This window comes from Talpa europaea, assembly GCF_964194135.1.
Source record: "Talpa europaea genome assembly, chromosome: X".
Taxonomy (NCBI): domain Eukaryota; kingdom Metazoa; phylum Chordata; class Mammalia; order Eulipotyphla; family Talpidae; genus Talpa; species Talpa europaea.
In genome coordinates this window covers 95,263,179-95,276,159 of record NC_140081.1, presented here as the reverse complement: position 1 = coordinate 95,276,159, position 12,981 = coordinate 95,263,179, and the positions used below count along the sequence as shown (strand labels likewise).

Sequence of the window (12,981 nt, the reverse complement as noted above, 5' to 3'; positions counted from 1 at the left end):
CTCCCATCCAAGTACTAACCAGGCCCGACCCTGCTTAGCTTCCAAGATCAGACGAGATCGGGCGCTTTCAGGGTGGTATGGCCGTAGACCGACCCCTTCTGATAGCCCCGATAGCCAAGCAAACTCAGGCTACAGGGCTAAGGAGGGCTCATGCGGGTTCTGGCAGCCCCCTGGTGTCGGGGCGCCCAGCAGCTCTCCAGCTATTGAGCAGCTGGGCTGGGAGCAGGGCAGGCTCCTAAGGGGAAAAGGGTTGCTGGGAGAGAGGAGGTTGGGGGGACTTCCTTCCACATGTCCCAAGGCAACCCCAAAACAGGATGAAATATGTGGTGGTGGGGGGCTGGCCACCTTCAGAATGCTGCCTGGGTTCCTGGCTTCAAGCCCAGCAACAAGATCTGTGCTCCTGGTGCTGGGCAGGGAAAGGACTTCCGAGTGTAGCTGTGTGACGCCCCAGACGTGGGCGCCATTCCAAAGGTCAGGCGCCGCTCTGTCCACATGGGTTGTTGACTGCCGGGTTTGAGGGAGGCTGGCAAGGGCCGTCGGCCTCCTCCAGGCAGTTACCCTCCCAATGGCAGGTGGCCACAGGGTTGCCTTGCTTAGGCCACAGCCGACCTCGGCCCAGTGTGCCTTTTAGGGGAGGGGTGACTCCATGCCCTGCCCAAGCTGTGCCAACAAACAGGAGACAGGTGGGTAGTGCGGGCCTGGGAGAAAGTGCTGTGGAGAAGAACATACTCCAGTTTGGGGTGGGGGAGGAAGGAGGCAAGCACTGGCCTGGAGTCAGCCCAACCGCCGCTGCCCGTGCCACCCAGGAGGACGAAGGAAGTAGAAGGCACAGTTGGGGCCCGGGCGTGGCAGGCACAGTCAGGCCAGCAAGCCGTGTCCAGAACGTGCTCATGAGAGCCAGTAACTGTTTATTGAAAGAAGCAAGGTCGGGGGTGCTGCCCTCAGGCCTGGATGTGGCTCTTGGCACTGAACGCCAGGTAGTAGATTACTAGGCCGATGGCTGCGGCCAGCACCTCGGTGGAGACCCAGGGCCCATTCCAAGTGCCCTGCAAGAAGAGACCAAAATCAGATCAGGGAAAGGGTGGCGAGTGAGCCAGCCAGCCAGCCCCGACCCCACCCCAAGGGCCAAGCTTGCGGTCTATCCCGCTGTCCGAGTTGGACCAGCCTCTGCAGCCCACTCACCCGATGGTCCACGCTGACTGTGAACAGGGGTGGGATGATGGAGATATCCTCGTTATTCCTCTGAGCCTGCAAGGGAGGTGCTGGGGTCAGTGGGTCCCTGATGAGGGGAGGGGGCCAGGTCCAAGTTATGGGGGAGAAGCAAGCAAAGAAACACGGAGATGTGAGACAGGCTGGCATGGCCTGCTCCGCGGCAGCAGCAAAGTGGCCGAGCCCAGGGAGGCCCTGGGTAGAGATGACCAGGGCTGGGCGGGGCCCAGATGAGACTCACCTTCCTCAGCAGGCTGTAGGACTCCTCATCGAAGAACCTGACCTCATAGGTGCCCGCGTGCGCGTTCTTATGGTCCAGGCTCCAAGACACCTGGGGAGGGTGTTTGCAGGATGGGTGCCTGGACACTTCCGGGTGCCCCACTAGCACTGACATGGCACCACTACCAGCTGCCTGGGTCAAAAAGAACCTTGACTCTGCTCCACGGGGACAGGGCTTCCAATCACACCTAGGAGGGATGGCCTACCCCAAACAAGGAAAAGAGGCAGCACTTACCTGATAACGCCCCACATCCTGGCCCCGTGTGACAGGGAATTGCTTTCCACTGACGTCAGCATAAAGAGCCATGTTCTAGGTGGTGAAACAAAGGGAGAATCATCTTGCCTCTTAGGCCAGTGGCAGATACCCTGCTGGCCTGCCCAGGATCTGCGTACGGGGAGGGGGCCAGACCCGATAAGCTGGCACTGAGCTGGGGAGCCCACACCCACCGCACTGTCTGTCTCCCCTAGGGGGGTGGTCACGCAACCCCCAGGGCCTGGCCCCCCCAACCCACAGCCAACCTGTTGGTTGAACAGGGGCAGATGACCCAAGTATTGTTACTTCTAAGGCTGGGAAGGGGGTATAGGGACCAGGGGGCACCCAAAAGCCAGCCAAGGACTACTGTACTCCTAAAAGACCAATTTTCTTCTCTGGGCCTTTGAGGTACAAGTAAAAGTTAGGGGCAGAGACCAGGGCTGCTCAGTGCTGACACTGTCAAATGCCTGTGCAGACACACACCTTGGCAGAGAGCAACCAGAATAGGGGTGCGGGAGCCTGGCTGTTTCTCACTTCCCGCGCACCCTCATTTGGGGATCAGCAAGGTGTCTGCCTCTGCTGCCACATGGAGGCAAAGCTGGCCGTGGAGACGAGGAGTGTCCTCAGACACCCGCTAGCCTGGTCTTGCTGGGGCTGGGCCTCCGCCACCTGCGAACGGAACCCTTGCTCTCGCTGTCCACACAGGTCCCCGGTTCCGACCCGGCAACTGCCAGCAAGGAGGTGACGCCTGAGCTCCCAGGTCTACTGCCCCTCTTGGCCCGGCACCCTCCTGGCTGAACCCCCACTGCCTCACCTGAACCCTGTTCTTGCACGTCAGGGAGATCTCCACAATGAAGACAGTCTCCGTGGAGATGACGGCGTCAGCGGTGGTGTAGTAGGAAGGGGTGATCTGGGGTTCCAGGCAGGCCTCTGCTGTGGGGAGGAGGCAGAGATTCCTGGGCAAGGCTGCTTGGGATGGGCTGGGCGGCAGGAGGGAGGCCCTGACCCCAGCCCTACCTGCCAAACCTGGTGAGCAGGACACGGGGCCCTACGGACCCTGCCAGGTGGGCATGGGGGAAGAGATGGAAGTCAGTCAGAGGGGCAGGACAGAGGTGAAAAGACCGTGAAGGGCGGCTGGGGAGCAAGGGCTCAAGACAAGGGTAGAAGACAAGTGTCGGGGGAGGGAAGCTGGATGGCTTCACTGTACAACTTGGGGTCTGTACCTACAGGCAGGGAGGCCACCCAATGGCTGGGGGCTGCAGCCTGTCCTGCAGCACCCCAGAAGCCAAAGGTCCGCGGACGGTTTACTGAAGGCACATGCTACACACCAGACATAGTGCTGCAAGGACAACTCACAGGCTTCCCTGTGGAGCGACTTCCCGCCCTGCCACAGCGGACAGAAGGCCCTGGCTGGCCCCTGTGCTTCCCAAGGGAAGCAGATGGCAGAGGTTCTGGAGCCCCTTAAACAGGGCTACCTTGAGAAAGGAAGCTGTTGCTTTAGCCATCTCCCCACTGCCAGAGGCTACAGAAGGGCGCCCCACGAGTGCTGGCAGTGGGAGCCTTCTCTGCCAACTGCTTTCCGGGCGATGTCCGGAAGAGCTGGGCCTTAGGCCGAACTGGGTGGAGGTGGCTTTGGGTCTGCACAGCAGATGCCCGGGAACAAGGGCAGGGGCTGGCCGTCGGGGGCCACGTCTCGCAGATTCTTCAATGCCTGCTAAGGTTGGCCTTTCTCCTGCAGCCACTGGAGAGTTTTACAGCCGAGTTTGTTCTTTTTGGACATCAGTGGGGACAAGTGTGGGGAACCGCTGAGGGGTGGCAGCGGCAGGCGACCAGTTGGGTTGGTGAAAGGCTCCTGGCAGAGCGCTGTCGGAAAGGGCCGCCAAAGTAAAGCTGCCTGAGGCGCCGGGCAGGGCCAAGTCCCCAGGCCAGAGCTAGCTCCTGCCACAGCCTCCTCCTGAGCACACTTTGGGAGTCCAGTCTAGGCGCAGCCCTACCGCCAGGAGGAGAGACTCTCAAGAACGTCAACCCATGTGATCCTGGCTCAGCTCGCCAGAGGCCTTTAAGAACCCACGAGGGGAAAAGTTAAGAGCCCGGCCCGGCACTCACGGCCCCGTTCACTTCGACCTCCTCCTCAGCACCTGGCTACCTCGCCCGGTCTCCGGGCCCCTCTGCCGGCCCGTCCTCCCCGTCATCACTCGGCTCTCCCTTCCTGCGGCGCCCTGGCCCCCAGCACCGCTCACGGGGCTCCTCCCCACCAGCGCGGCCCTCGCCGCGCGGCCCTCCGGTGCAGAGCTTTGCTCCGGTCCGGTCCTGCAGGGGCGGTGGCGCCGGCATCGGGAGCAGGGGCGTGCCTGTCACCGTCCCCGCCGGAGCTGGGGGCTGGGCGACCGGGGAGGCGCTGGGACTCTCCCTCCGCAGGAGCAGGCGGCGGCGGAGGTGAGGGGTGGGGGTCGGGCGGTGTCTCTCAGCCGCTGGGTAAACGTGTGTAGGAGGCGCGTGGGGTGCCCCTGGGAAGAAGGCCCAGACCCCCGCTTCGCCGCACCCCTCCTCCCCCCACGCACAGCCTGCCGTGGGAGAAGGGCTCGCCGGAAACGAGCTCCTGTCAGGCCGCTACCTGAGCAGCAGGAGAGGCCGGACAGCAAGAGGAGCGCCAGGGCGCCGAGAGATGCCAGGGCCGCCATCGCCGCTCGTCCGCCGAGGGAAAAGAGAGGGAGCGCCCCTAAACACGAGGGGCAGACGAGGAAGCGGGACGCGTAGGCCGCCGCGGCAGCCAATCGGGCGCCGGAGGGCCGGGCGCGCCTGTGACGTCGCGGGCGGCACTGACGTGTCCCCTCCCCGCTCCAGGGGCCCAGCGGCCGGCCCCCAAGATGGCGGCGGCGGCGCTCCCGGCGCCGGAAGGAGGCGGGGAAACAGGCGCAGCCGCGCGCGTGCGCAGGGCCGGCCCCGCGTCTGCCTGGGACTTCGCGTCCCGCCGAGCTCTCGCGAGAGCGGCGTCTGCGTGTCGGGGCGGACGGCGGCTCTCACTGTCCGTCATGGCGCTGAAGGTGGCGACGGCCGCTGCCGGTGCTGCGAAGACCGCGCTCAGGCCGGCCCTGCTCTGCCGTCCTTGGGAGGTGAGACGGGGGAGACAGCCGCAGGCCTGCTGGAGATCCTTGCACCTCGGGCCGGGCTGGCGCTCCCGAGCATCCTGGAGTCCGATTGGCTGCGGGCCGGCCAGGGGCGGGGAGAGGCCCGCGCGCCGGGGCTCATTGGCCGCCTCGGTTGTCAGTGAAAGGATCGCGCAGAGTCGGCCCTGGTGGGGCTCGGCCGGGTCCGCTGTTGGGGTGTGGGAGCACCGTCCGCTCGGACGGGGAGGCCGCGGCGGGCCGAGCGTCCCCTCCCTAGCGTCCTTGTGGGTCGCCGCCCGCCCTGCTCGGGCCCCTCCGCCCTTTCTCCTGGGGTTTTCCTCTGGTGCTCCGCGTTGCCACCTGTCTCGGTGGAGGTAGCCTCCGCCGGTAGCCCCCGACATTCCGACAGCCGCAGATGCCTCCCCCCGCGGCGCCTGGAACTGGAGGGCCCCAGCGCTTCGGAGGCCGGTGGGGCGGTGGGGGGGTGGGGGGGCGGGGGGGGTTGCCGGGCCTCTGTTTCCAGTTCTCAGTCTAGGGTCTTGGTTTTTCTGGTCCGATTCCTCTCTCTACACACTTAAGTTGAGGGTAATTTTGACTATGATGAGTAGGGTGGGTCGGAAGCCGTTCAAGATGTGGCTGGTGGGTGCATGTGCCGTCCCGGGCGCCTCGTTTTCTGTGGCGCTACCAGAGGAAGAGGGCTCACCAAGCACCTGCCGGCTTAACGAGTGAGCATGGTCAAGCCAACCTGGCCTGGGGCATAAGAGATGATCGCTAGGCCTGGCTCCCCCACTGCCCCACCCTGGTGGCCTAAGATCCGACATCTTCTCTCTGTGGGCTACAGTTTCCCCTCTGCCCGGAGCCGCGCGAGGCCTCCATGTTCTCAAGGGATCCAGTCAGCATTGACCTTCCAGAACTCAGTGACTTTGCCGAGACTCTTTGTGGGTACATCCCCTGCCATGTCCCGCCCTGCTGAACCCTGGGGAGTGCTGTCCTGGAACTGCTTGTGCTGTAGGAAATTCTCTCTGAAATGTTGTTTCTCCCACCTTGCTGGCAAGAGCTTTTCCAGACGCCTTGATGGCTCTGGCCTCTAAGGCTCCCGCAGCCTCTTTCTGGAGACATTTGTCAGCCCGTCCTCCCCTGTGTGTGCTTGTGTCCATGTTGGGACAGGAGTGCAGGGTGGTGAATGGTTGGGACTCAGGCTTAGCCTTGCCCTGAGCCCTATTGTTCTGGATATGGGAACTTTGAGACGAGCCCCCCCCACTGCCTTCGGTCCCAGTAATTGGGGTTGGGACCTGGTGGGAAAATGTGCAGCTACCGCTGGCACGTGAATCAACAGAAACGAGTTGAAGACAGAAGCCCCAGTAAGGTGTGGCTGGTGGGTGCGTGTATGGCACTATAAGAGGACGAGGGCTGAACAGGCACCCTCCAGCTGGACCAGTGAGCAAGCAGCAGGTTGTGCTTATCCCATCCCACCTCATGCGTCTCCTTTGTCTGGTGGGAACCAATACCTCAGTGGCCTCAGGGCAGCAGGGAAGTCAGGGTGTGAGGCGGAGCCTTAGTAATGGTCTCTGAAGGAGTCTCCCCAGAACAAGGTCAGGGACATTCTCTATCCTGAGAGCTTTTTGGATCTTCAGCCAGAGGCCAACAGTACATCCAGCCCAAGGACCAAGTGGCGGAGAGATTTAGCACTGGCGGTCAGGTGATGGGTTTGCACAAATGCAGGACTAGACCCAGACCAGTGTACTTAAGAGGGCTGAGGTCCAGGAGGGGTCACTCCTGGGAGCTACAGGGGTCACCCCACATCTCCCGTTGCGCAGCAGCATGAACGCTGGCCTAAGGGGCTTGTGGGATGAAGGGTGACTGTGCTTGTCAGAGTCCACTTGCACTGCTAGGGACTGAAGAGCTTGCACACCTCTTGCTCAGTCCTTCCAGCAGTTAACAAAGTGGGTGTGTCCGTTCCGTGGATTTAGGGTGAGGACAGGAAGCACAGCAAGGTGGAGCCGTTAGCCACCCGGAGTCGTGGCTGTAGATTTGGAGTAAGGTCTCCCTGGCCCCAAGCCCACCGCCCTTTCCTCCTGCATCTCGTGCTCGTTCGTCCAGCAAGTGTTCTTTGTGTCCCCGTTCTGGGCCAGGCATTTTGGTGCATCTTGGAGTGACAGTAGGGGATTGGATAGCCATAGCCTCAAGGTCTCGGTTGGGGAGGGAGCAAGGCAATGACAAACTAGGGAGACCGAGGTTGGGGGTTTAGGTAGGCCCCTGGGGGTGGGGACCAACACCTCAGTGGCCTCTGCAGGGAAGGACCCAGAGGAAGGGCATTGTACTCTGGAGCGCCTCCAGGTTGGACAGCAGAAAAGCAAGTATCAGAAAGTAGGCAGAAAGGTCCTGCCTTTTGCTTGCTTCTGGCACATCTCAGCAGCTATACCCGCCCCCCCCACCGCCCATCCTGGTAGTCCCCCTCCTGCGCCCTGACTTGGGCTAGTGAGTGGTACACCAGTGCTTCCAGAGTGCCTGCAAATGGGCACCTTGGGACTCCGGGCCAGAGAGAGGCAGACGGCAGCAGGCGGCCTCTGTCTGAGCTTTCTGGACTTCCAGCAGGAAGGCACGACTCTGGAAAATGGCCACAGTGAGTCTGCCGTCGGCTGGAGCGTTCTGCTGCTGCCCCAGTAGGCGAGTGACAGGGAGGACTTTGGCTCTGCCTCTGCTGCCTGGAGGGAGGGACGCTGGGTGTGTTCCCCAGGGGTGCAGTAGGGAGGATCGCGGGCCTGCAGCCTGCCCTTCTGCTATGGGATGACCCTGGCCTCCCTCCAGGGCAATGTGGGGGCTCCAGATGGGTCACTTCTCCGCACCTGTCCCATTTGGCTCAGGTGACTTTTGCTCTGAAACTTTCAGTCATGGCACCGACGTGGCCAAACACAGCTACTTCCGAGTAGGGGCTGGGGATGTTCGTCTTGCACATAGGCCTCGGAGCAGCTCTGTGGTCCTTTACGAAAGCCACGTGCGGAGTCGGTGCTGGCAATGGCCGCCCCGCCACCCGCGCGAGTGGGCTCAGTGCTTTTCCGTGCCCGCAGGGCAGGGTTCCAGCAGATGGGAGCTGGTGCGCTCTCTGCTCTCCCTGTCCTGGAGTTTTCTAGTGACCGCATGCTGCTTTTGTCATGAGGGCGACCTCAAGGGAAAGGTTAAATGAGCATTGTCGCGGGCTTGTGGCTTGTCACCGCGCTCCTGTCGTTCCGCGGCCCGTGTGCCGGCTCTTCTAGCTTCCCAAGGGCCTGACCACGAGAGTCAGACGTGACAAGAGGTGGGGAGGCCACGTCCTTGGTAATACCTGGCACCGAGCCAGAGGAGGCCCGGGGTGGCGATGTGGTGCTGCGCTGGCTGCTCCTGGGGAAGTGGTGCTCCGGGACTGTTGGGGTACACTCGGCGCTGTCATCTGCGCACACGGTCAGGGGTGAGTGGGATGACGTAGAGACCTGTCACGGCACAGTGGGGGCGGCCTCTTTCTGGGCTAGACGACAACCACAGGCTTTCGGTCCTCTCTGCCAGGTTCGAGGTGCCCATGAGCCCCCCCGGAGGAGCTTCTCAGTAAGTACCTGCCCGGGTGTGTGCGTGCACATGCGTATCTCTGTCCGTGCATGTGTGTCCGCGCCTGTGGTCGCATGCAGAGGCATGCATGTCTGTGCGCATGCAGCGCACGTGAGTCAGCGACGGCAGACTCACATGTATCTGCATGTGCTCGCGCGTGTGCCTCTTTGCTCCCTGGCCCTCTGTGCCTTCCCTCTGACATGCGGGCTGCAGAGGTCGCCCTCCCTACCTGCGCTGTGCTAGGCGGCGGGCATAGCCTGTTCCTCCACCTTGGCTGACCGTGTCTTCTTCCTTCCTGTCCTCTCTCTAGCAACAGACAATTGTGAGTATTCTTCTTCTCTGCCTGTTTGGGTTGGGGCTCTTAGCTGCTTGGTAGTGCCCCAAGTCCAGGCGGGGTGGGGGCTGCTCCCGCAGCTCTTCTCCTGGCCAAGGAGCCCAGCCCGGGGGGGGGGGGGGCAGGGCAGGGGCGGGCGCAAGGCGCCCTGAACTGGCAACCTGAGACTGGCCAGCGCGCCCGGTCGCTGCGGGGGGGATGAAGGGCGCTGAGGCCGCCTCCGTCCTCCCCCTTCCAGCCGCCCTCGGCTAAGTATGGCGGACGGCACACGGTGACCATGATCCCCGGGGACGGCATCGGCCCGGAGCTCATGCTGCATGTGAAGTCTGTGTTCAGGTATGGAGCCCGCAGGCTGGGGTTTTCGCTGAGCACCCGGGGAGCTTTTTGTCTGGTGCCTGCATACCCCCGGGGCGGCCGGCGCGTGGGGACGGTGGCGCCAGTCTTGCCAACAGTGTGTGGTGGAGCTCGAGTTTGTGCCCATCAGCTGGTGTGGGTGGGCCCCGTCTCCACCTCAGGTCAGGGTGGGCAACAGCAGGGGAGAGGCCTTTGTCCCCAGTGGTCCAGGCAGGCTTCCTGGAGGAGGTGCGGCTAGACCTGGGCTGGCTGCCCTGACTCTGCTTCGCCACAGGCATGCGTGTGTGCCCGTGGACTTTGAAGAGGTACACGTGAGCTCCAGCGCCGACGAAGAGGACATCCGCAACGCCATCATGGCCATCCGCAGGAACCGTGTGGCCCTGAAGGGTGAGCACCGGGCCCGGTTCCTTTCTCCTTCAAGCTGGGCCTTGTCCCTGGGCCCCACGGCTACGAGTTCAGGGCTTCTCTGGCTTGGGAGGCTCTTTGTGCCTGGAGCGTGGCTGACACACCTCGGTGTCCGCCTGGGCTCGCCACTCGGCGACGGAGGCTGACTGTGAGGGACGGGCTCTCTCCTGCCTCTTCTCCCTCATCCTCCCGAGGAAGGCAGCCCTGTCTGCTGGGGTCGCCTCTGACACTCGGCATCTTCCTTCCTGACGAGATGTCAGAGATGCGGTGCTCCCCGCAGCCTGCTGCCTGGGCTCCAGTTGGCACAGCTGTGGCTGTTCCAGATTCTGGCCCCTCCCGAGTGTGCCTGGGTCTGCTCCAGCTCCTTCAAGTGTCTCAACCATCACTTATTTTGCAAGCTTCGGCCTGTCACCTACTCTGAGAGGAGCACATGCATGAACATGAGCTGGGTAGCGCCCCCAGCCCTGGGGCTGGCGTGCCAATCACAGGGTAGTCAAGGTCTGGGTGAAGGCATTCAGGGAGTGGTGACGCGGATCCATGTGGCACCCTTCCACCGCCTTCTCCCAGCCATGCTGGCCCTCCGCTGCCCTGACTGTGTGCTCTGGGTCCCACCAAGCCAAGCTGCCATCTTTCCAGACAGCCCCCTCCAGCTTGAACTGAACTGGGGTTCTTGTGGCACCTTGATGTGGGGCCCAGCAATAACCCTGGTCAAGGTCGCCTTGCTGGCACCAGCCTGGCCAGCCAGCCTGCCAGTAAGCAGGAATGGTTGCGTCCTAGCCGGCCGCCCGCGCCGTTCCTGCCTCCTGGGTGGCAGGTCCTCCTGGCCAGCTGCCCACCCTATGCGTTCCCGCATTCCCTTGGTAGGTTGTGAGCTCCTGCTCTGGGCCCGGTGCTTGTGCTCCGTGGTGCCACCAGCGTTGCAGACGTGCCCCCAGGCCCCGCCCTTGCAGGGCTCACGTGACAAGTCCGCTCTAGTGGCTTGTGAAGTTTCACTGCTGCCGGGAGTGCCTTCGGTGTGCATGCCCTGGGTGAGGGAGGGAAATAGGGTGGCACAGGTGAGCCTGGGGGCCCTCTCCATCTTGTCTTGTTTCTGGCCTGTAGGCAACATCGAAACAAACCACAACCTGCCACCGTCCCACAAGTCCCGGAACAATATTCTTCGGTGAGAGCCTAGTGCACGGGGTGAGGGCTTGGCAGGGGTGGGGTGGGGTGGGCGGGTGTGCCGGCAGAGTCGTGACACCGGCCCACTGCCTCTCTGCCCCAGCACCAGCCTGGACCTCTATGCCAACGTCATTCACTGTAAGAGCCTGCCGGGAGTGGTGACCCGCCACAGGGACATTGACATCCTCATTGTCCGGGAGAACACGGAGGGCGAGTACAGCAGCCTGGAGCACGAGGTGTGGGCGGCCATCCTGCCCTGGCGGGTAGGGGGTGCCCCCTGGGGTCAGTGTCGAAGAAAGGGGTGCCTCAGCATGAGGCTTCTGCTCGAGCGTGGACTCGGACAGGGTGCAGGTCTCTTCTCTCCCGTGCCCTTCTCAGAGTGTGGCGGGAGTGGTGGAGAGCCTGAAGATCATCACCAAGGCCAAGTCCCTGCGCATTGCCGAGTACGCCTTCAAGCTGGCCCAGGAGACCGGGCGCAAGAAAGTGACTGCTGTGCACAAGGCCAACATCATGTATGCCCCGCCCTGCACCCCTCACTCTGCAAGCAGCCCCAAAGCAGCAGAGTTGACCTGGGCCCAGGAGTGCAGCCACCCAGCGTGGGGCCTCGCCCAGGGTGTGCCTGCGCCCGATGCCTGGCTGGAGCCTCTTCACAGTCTGCTCTTAGGGGAGGTGGAACCGGATTAGGCCGGTTTGGCAGATGGGGACTGGTTAGAGGTTAGAACCCAGCCTTCTGTCGCCGTCTGCATTCCCTGCCCTCACGCCGAGCACCGCAGTCCACAAGCAGGTGCCCCTTGTGTCCTCCAGGAAACTGGGCGACGGGCTTTTCCTGCAGTGCTGCAAGGAGGTGGCAGCCCGCTACCCCCAGATCACCTTCGAGAACATGATCGTGGACAACACCACCATGCAGGTAGGGCGCTGCCCGCTCGGGCTGCCCGGGCTACCCTGGCTGTCGGCCTCTAAGCTCCGTGTCTGCCCTCCCGTCCCGCAGCTGGTGTCGCGGCCCCAGCAATTTGACGTCATGGTGATGCCCAACCTCTACGGCAACATCGTCAACAACGTCTGCGCGGGGCTGGTCGGGGGCCCTGGCCTCGTGGCCGGCGCCAACTACGGCCACGTGTACGCCGTGTTTGAGACGGTGAGGTGCTGCACGGGGCGCGCCCCCCCCCCCCCGCCCCCCGGAAGTGGCGGCCGGTGCTTTCAGAACGCGTGGTCAGGTGACCGCTGGCACCACCGAGTCCCAGAATGTGTCATCGCCCCAGCGCCTCCGAGACCCTGCGCTTGGGCCCTCCCCGGGCCCGCTCGGCTCCTTCTGTCCCTGGCTTTGTCTCTTCCCGACATTCCACTCGGGTGGGGTCACGCAGAATGTGCCTTTTGTCCTGGCTTTCGACGCCCTGCCCTCAAGGAGCCGTGCGGCGCAGCTGACCCATGTTTCTCTGTGGCGTGGCCCTGTGTGGCCGACCCCTCCGTGGGGTGATGTTTTTAGGGCTTTTATTGAAAAGGTAAAACTCACAACAGAATGAAGCCATCTGAGCATGAAGCTCTCGGGGGTGCTAAGTGCACCTCCACGTTGTGCAGCCATCCCTTCTGCCTTGGAGCAGAACCCCCCCTTCCCTAACAGGCGGCGTGGGCTCTCCGCGCTCACACGCCGCGCCCCTCCCTGTCGCCCTCCCAGGCCACCAGGAACACGGGCAAGAGCATCGCCAATAAGAACATCGCCAACCCCACGGCCACGCTGCTGGCCAGCTGCATGATGCTAGACCACCTCAAGTAAGCAGGTCCCCGCGCCCCAGCCCACGGCCCCCACCAGCCACAGCCCGGGGCTGAAGACCACTCCCCCCTTTAGGCTCCACTCCTACGCCACCTCCATCCGCAAGGCCGTCCTGGCGTCCATGGACAACGAAAACGTGAGCCCCCTCCCCTGCTGCGCCCTCTGTCCCGCCTGGGCCGGGTTGGTGGGACCCCCATCTGGCGTGCACTGCTGCCTCCAGGGGAGGGCTTCTGGGGCGTGTCAGCCTTCCAGGCCTTCGCCAGTGCCACTAACTGCCTGTAGGGAGGGGTGGGTGTCGGGGCCCCAAGGGTGCCTACGCTGCCTGTCTCGCAGATGCACACCCCGGACATTGGCGGCCAGGGCACGACCTCAGGGGCCATCCAGGACATCATCCGCCACATCCGCGTCATCAGCGGCCGGGCTGTGGGGGCCTAGGCCGGCCCCGGGCTCCCGGCGTGTCCTGTAGCCCCTCCCGCCCTGCACCCTGCTGGCTCGGTGGTGGGCCCGGAATAAAGCCACTTCTTCCACCTGC

General features: G+C 63.4%; 2 protein-coding genes across 3 annotated transcripts; one reads left to right on the top strand and one right to left on the bottom strand.

The window, feature by feature from the left end:
* Window positions 1-920: 920 nt before the first annotated feature.
* On the bottom strand, window positions 921-4,454 carry SSR4 (signal sequence receptor subunit 4; the record flags this gene model as incomplete). Of its 2 annotated transcripts, none has more annotated exons than XM_084258536.1 (6): window positions 921-1,046; window positions 1,183-1,248; window positions 1,451-1,540; window positions 1,724-1,798; window positions 2,556-2,674; window positions 4,356-4,454. In XM_084258536.1, 6 exons carry the CDS (start codon window positions 4,420-4,422, stop codon window positions 942-944), a joined length of 522 nt encoding a protein of 173 aa, XP_084114662.1. In that variant the 3' UTR covers window positions 921-941. The 2 variants fall into 2 exon arrangements, with proteins under 2 accessions (XP_084114662.1, XP_084114663.1); XM_084258537.1 differs by having other exon boundaries at window positions 2,556-2,671; window positions 4,356-4,422.
* Window positions 4,455-4,730: 276 nt separating this feature from the next.
* On the top strand, window positions 4,731-12,981 carry IDH3G (isocitrate dehydrogenase (NAD(+)) 3 non-catalytic subunit gamma). The gene is made up of 13 exons (XM_084258451.1): window positions 4,731-4,854; window positions 8,389-8,427; window positions 8,738-8,749; window positions 9,000-9,097; window positions 9,390-9,502; window positions 10,622-10,682; window positions 10,785-10,917; window positions 11,060-11,193; window positions 11,486-11,588; window positions 11,670-11,816; window positions 12,354-12,448; window positions 12,525-12,585; window positions 12,783-12,981. The coding sequence occupies exons 1-13, from the start codon at window positions 4,774-4,776 to the stop codon at window positions 12,882-12,884; spliced, it is 1,179 nt and encodes a 392-aa protein (XP_084114577.1). The 5' UTR covers window positions 4,731-4,773; the 3' UTR covers window positions 12,885-12,981.

Coding starts and splice junctions, on each gene's coding strand:
- IDH3G (XM_084258451.1), top strand. CDS start 4,774: ATGGCGCTGAAGGTGGCGACGGCCGCTGCCGGTGCTGCGAAGACCGCG. Junction 9,098..9,389: donor CATGTGAAGTCTGTGTTCAG/GTATGGAGCCCG, acceptor GCTTCGCCACAG/GCATGCGTGTGTGCCCGTGG. Junction 9,503..10,621: donor GAACCGTGTGGCCCTGAAGG/GTGAGCACCGGG, acceptor TCTGGCCTGTAG/GCAACATCGAAACAAACCAC.